This window comes from Otolemur garnettii, unplaced genomic scaffold (genome assembly GCF_000181295.1).
Source record: "Otolemur garnettii isolate 467f Iridium unplaced genomic scaffold, OtoGar3 scaffold00032, whole genome shotgun sequence".
Taxonomy (NCBI): Eukaryota; Metazoa; Chordata; class Mammalia; order Primates; family Galagidae; genus Otolemur; species Otolemur garnettii.
The window spans coordinates 4961708-4967169 of NW_003852427.1; the positions used below are offsets into that span (position 1 = coordinate 4961708).

At 41.1% G+C, this 5462-nt stretch overlaps 1 protein-coding gene across 1 annotated transcript in view; it reads left to right on the plus strand.

The window, feature by feature from the left end:
* The window catches only part of CEP63 (centrosomal protein 63), an 81923-nt gene that overhangs the window by 58222 nt on the left and 18239 nt on the right, over positions 1–5462 (plus strand). Inside the window, exons 9-11 of the mRNA XM_023512993.1 lie at positions 1010–1150; positions 2545–2659; positions 3754–3954. Of these exons, the coding sequence (XP_023368761.1) occupies positions 1010–1150; positions 2545–2659; positions 3754–3954 (457 nt within the window). The remainder of the gene's footprint in view (positions 1–1009; positions 1151–2544; positions 2660–3753; positions 3955–5462) is intronic.

A 5462-nucleotide genomic window follows, 5' to 3' on the forward strand; every position in this document is an offset into this window, starting at 1 on the left:
CGCCTGTGGTCCCAGCTACTTGGGAGGCAGAGGCAGGTGACTTGCTTGAGCCCAGGAGTTGGAGGTTGCTGTGAGCTGTGATGCCACAACACTCTACCCAGGGCGACAGCTTGAGGCTCTGTCTAAAAAAAAAAAAAAATTATTGCTATGAGAAGTTCATAGTGGAAAGTAGTAGAATGAGAGCTATGCTCCTTTTGCTTGATTTAAGTCTGTTTTATACTTATATTTGTGCCATAATTCTCCTGAAACTTTCTCTTTTTTATTTTATAAAACCCATAAAAATCCTTTTTCAAAATTTCAAACTATTAAGGGAGGTACAAATGTTTTTGTTATATAGATACCTCTTATAATGTTTAAGTCAGGGCTGATAGTGTGCCCATCACCCAAATAGTGTTCATTGTACCTGATAGGTAAGTTTTTACCCCTCCATCCCTTCTTTCCTTCCTTCTTTTCTTCCTTCCGCTATTGAGGGGATACAGTTTTTTTTTGGTTATGTGGATTGCTTTTGTAATGCTAGAGTCAGAGCTGTAAGTACCCATCATCCAGATAGTGTTCATTGTACCTGTTAGGCAAGATTTCACCCCTCCCCTCGCCTCTCCTATAATTTTTAGTTTCTTTGACACAAGATACCAAGTGTCAATGTAGTGATTTTGCCATTCTCTCTCTTTTTTTTTAAGCCGGGGCTGGGTTTGAACCCGCCACCTCCAGCATATGGGGCCAGTGCCCTACCCCTTTGAGCCACAGGTGCCGCCCCCATTCTTTTTTTTTCTCTTGAAAAATAGGCAAATTCCAGTTAAGAAAGGAATACATTTCTGCTGACTTTTTAAAGATGCAACATCCCTTGACTCTTGCTCTCCCAGAGTTCTTTTTTTAAAGCCAGAGACAGACTAAAGAGTTCCAAAGAGTTTAATTACCAGAAATGATAGAGAAATACAAACTGGTTATATGTTGTTTTTGTTTGCAAAGATAAAAGGCCTTTAACAGTCATGCTGTCTGTGTCTTTCCATAGGCCACTTCAGGAGGAGTCTCAGACAGAAGAGAGGTACATCTCTCAGGGGCAGGAGGACTTAAACAATGAGCGCTCTCCATTGAATTTTACCAATTCTAGTGAAGAACTTCTGCAGGCAGAGGTGACTCGTCTTGAAGGCAGGTAGATAATTACATATACATTTCAAAAACCTTTGAGTCTTTGGCTTGGTGCCTGTAGCTCAGTGGTTAGGCGTCAGCCATATACACCAGAGCCGGTGGGTTCGAATCCAGCCTGGGTCTGCCAAACAACAATGAGAACTAGAATCAAAAAATAGCTGGGTGTTGTGGCAGGCACCTGTAGTCCCAGGTACTTGGAAGGCTGAGGCAAGAGAATCGCTTAAGCCCAAGAGTTGGAGGTTGCTGTGAGCTGTCATACCATGGTACTCTATTGGGCAACATAGTGAAACTCTGTCTCAAAATAAACAAACAAAGCCTTTGGGGTGGCACCCGTGGCTCAGTGAGTAGGGCGCCAGCCCTATATACTGAGAGTGGTGGGTTCAAAACCCAGCCTCAGCCAAACTGCAAGAAAAAAAAAAGCCTTTGACTCTTTGATCATCATATTGATAAGTAAACTAATGAAATCTTAGTTAAAAAAAAAAAAAGGTTTTTTCTAGAATCTACAAATAAATAGCTTGACTTCTTATTTCATTGAGTTATAGGTGAACTTCTTAATCTACCACCGGATCTACCAGTCTGCTGCATCTGTACCCATAAGCTGTTGCCATGGATTTATGCTCCCAATATCAGCCCTTGGACTTGTGTCCTGTTTCTATAGTTATTTCTTTTATTTTCTATATCATCAAGTTCTTCCTCTCTGCTGAATCATTTCCACTGGTGTAAAATATGCTGTAATATCTCCCATTTTGGAGAAAAACTTAAAACCCTCTTTTAATCCTATAATCCCATCAAGTTACTCCCACATTACTCTTTCTCTAACCAAATTCATCAGAAGATTGTACTGTTGGTCTCTACTTCTTTGCCTTTTACCTGTTCAGAATGCCTTTCTGGGTTTTCCTCCTCACCCCCTCGCTGAAACTGTTCTTGGAGAGGTCGGAGTGGATACAGGGTGCTTTTTCTTTTTATTCTGCATTGGTTGTGTCATTTCCTTGACTGTTAATTGGATCTTGACTAACACTATACCATACTCAGCTAACTCATATCATTGTCATACTTAGAAACTGGTCTTTGTTCATCATACCTTTAAACTTTTTATTATTTTTGAGGGGAGTGGGGGATAGAGTAGAGTACAGTGATATCACAGCTCACAGCAACCTTAAACTCTTGGGCTTAAGCGATTCTCTTGCCTCAGCCTTCCAGGTAGCTGGGACTACAGGCGCCTGCCACAACACCTGACTGTTTTTTGTTGTGGTTGTCATTGCCGTTTGGCATCCCTATGCTGGGTTTGAAACCACCAGCTCTGTATGTGGCTGGCGCCTTAGCCGCTGAGCTACAGAGAGCCAGTAGGTTTCAGAATTGCTGTTTTGCTTTAAATATGTGATTATTTTTGTCATACAGTTTGGAATCTGTAAGTGCAACATGTAAACAGCTGAGTCATGAGCTAATGGAAAAATATGAAGAATTGAAGAAGATGGAAGGACATAACAATGAGTACAGAGCAGAGATCAAGAAGGTAAAAATTTGCATGCCTGGGATTGCAAAATTACATGTATTTATGGACTGAGCTATGGGTTGGGAGATTATAGGGGTCATTTTTAATGAGAGGAAAATGTATCAAAAGGACCATTTGATATTTAGGAGTGAAAGAGCAACTGGAATTGAAATCTGCCCCCCTTTGAACTCTGTATCTTTATTTTAAACATGTTTTGATGAAAAGCTCTCTGAAAGTATATATTTTTTTACTTGTAAAAGATATGAACTATTAATATTTTCTTGTCGACAAAAGATGGATATGATTATATATGCCTGTTTCCTTCTGTGCCATGGTATAGTTAAGATCCTCATTGGTTACTGAGGTATGCGGAGCTATTTGTATGTACATCAGTGGGCCTGAGCTGTCCTACTTGTTGATTTGTATTTTTGTATTAATTCTTTGAGATTAGCTCTTTCTTCCTCTTATCTTTCTATTTGTTACTTATGTTCTGTAGACCAGGAGACCATATAAGCAATATTTACAGATTTGCAACTAAAAAAAAGAATAAAGGTCACAGGTTCTATCTTCTATCTAGTTAGTGTACATGGACTCTGATCTTGGTTCTAGACCTTTGAATAATCCATTTCTTTCTGTTTTGAAATCTGATAAATGATTATCTTTATAACCACATGATCTTCAGTAAAGTACTAATTTTCTGCAGGTCTAATCTAGGAAAAATCTCATGTTTTGAGGTAAGGTGAACTTTATTTTATTAGCTATTAATATATTTTTCTATCTAAGTGCTTTCTCTTGGCTCAGTGCCTGTAGCACAGTGGTTACGGTGTTGGTCACATGCCTGAGGCTGGAGGGTTCGAACCCAGCCCAGGCCAGCTAAACAACAATGACAACAACAACAACAAAAAAAAATAGCTGGGCTTTGTGGAGGGCGCCTGTAGTCCCAGCTACTCAGGAGGCTGAGGCAAGAGAATTGCTTAAGCCCAAGAGTTGGAGGTTGCTGTGAGCCGTGGCGCCATGGCACTTTGCCGAGGGTAACAAAGTGAGACTCTGTCTCAAAAAAAAAAAAAAAAAGTTTTCTCTTAACTTTTGGTACTTTCCCTTCTGCTTCTTTTTAGTTGAAAGAACAGATTTTACAGACTGAGCAAAGTTACAGTTCTGCACTAGAAGGAATGAAGATGGAAATTGCCCAGCTAACTCGGGAGTTACATCAGCGAGATATTACTATTGCTTCTGCCAAGGGTTCTTCCTCAGACATGGAAAATCGACTCAAAGCAGAGATGAAAAAGGCAGAAGAAACAGCAGTTGAGCATAAGGTGGTGCAGCCTGAACAAATACTCTTTTTGTTGAAGTTTGTTTTTGAAGATAGAATTTATTAAAGATATTTCCAATAATATTTAACTTAGTAAATTTTTCTAGCCGCTTGGTTTGTGCTGGTTAACAAGTAGTGTAACGTGGACTGGTGGGGCGGTGAGGTGGATATGGACAAGGCAGGTGCCTGTGCCAGTGGTGTGTGATGAGGGGCTCGAGGGCACCCGAAGGATACTGCATCTAGCCTCCGTGCTGCAGAGGCTGCCAAGGGGGCATCAGAGCTCAGGTAGGAGCTGAAGATTGAATAGGAATGAACTAGGTGAGGGGGAGAAAAGGTTTTTACATGAAACAAAAGGACACGCGGAGGCCTCTGAGAGAGAGTGGGACATGCTCATGTGGTGGAAACTAATACGAGTGGGCGAACGGACAGGATGAGACTAGAAGGCAGGGACAAGCTCCTGAGTGGCTCTGTTGGCTGGTGAAGGAGTTTAGTGTGACTTTGAGGTCAGGAGGGATGGCCTTATGTAGGAGTACAGTCAGCTGACTACTCGGATGCTATCCCAGCAGTAAGATAGTGGCCTAAGCTGTGGGCAAAGGAGGGAGAGGGAAATGGATGAACTGTGGATACTTGGCTGGTGAAATTGGCTAGATTTTATGTTTGATTGGGAGGGAAGGTGAGGTAAACATGGTCAAGGAAAGATGTCATGTAGGATTTAAGCATGGGCAACTAATGGAAAATGGTGAAATACAGATAGAGAACAAGTTTGGGGGAAGTTGATGAATTTGTGTGAGTGATACACACAGAGTAGGGAAGCTGGTGGAGGGGACGTTGGGATTTGGTTAGAGTTAAAGGCTGTACTTTTATGTGGAAAAAAATTCTTTTTTGTTTTTTTGAGACAGAGTCTTGTTTTGTTGTCCTTGATAGAGTGCCATGGCATCACAGCTCACTGCAAACTCAGACTCTTGGGCTCAAGTGATTCTCTTGCCTCAGCCTCCCAAGTAGCTGGGACTATAGGCCCCCACCACAACGCTGGGCTATTATTATTATTTTTTTTAATAGAGAGTCTCTGAAAATCCTGAACTCAAGCAGTCCACCTGCCTCCCAGAGTGCTAAGATGACAGGTGTGAGCCACCAGGCCTGGCCCTTTTATGTGGAAATATCTAATAGTCAATACCACAGAAGACCTGGATTTCAAGATTAAAGTCAGGGTTAGTCATTTAGCTGTGGGAGTCTTTGCATGAAGCTGACATTTGAAACCTGAGAGACTTAGGGATTACAATGAGAAAGAATAAAGGATAAAAAACAGTGACTCAAGCTAAATTGAGGACACTTCTTATTTAGGCTAAAAAGATATTGGAATGAAGCTAAAAAAAAGTATCAGTGAGGAAGGAAAACAGTTTTTTCCTAACCACAGAAGGCAAGAATCTTGTCAAGTAGGAATGGTCCAGCAGAAAAGCTAAGGAGAATGAGGACTGAAAATAAGTGAGTATTTTGTGAAAGAAGTGCAGTTGCACC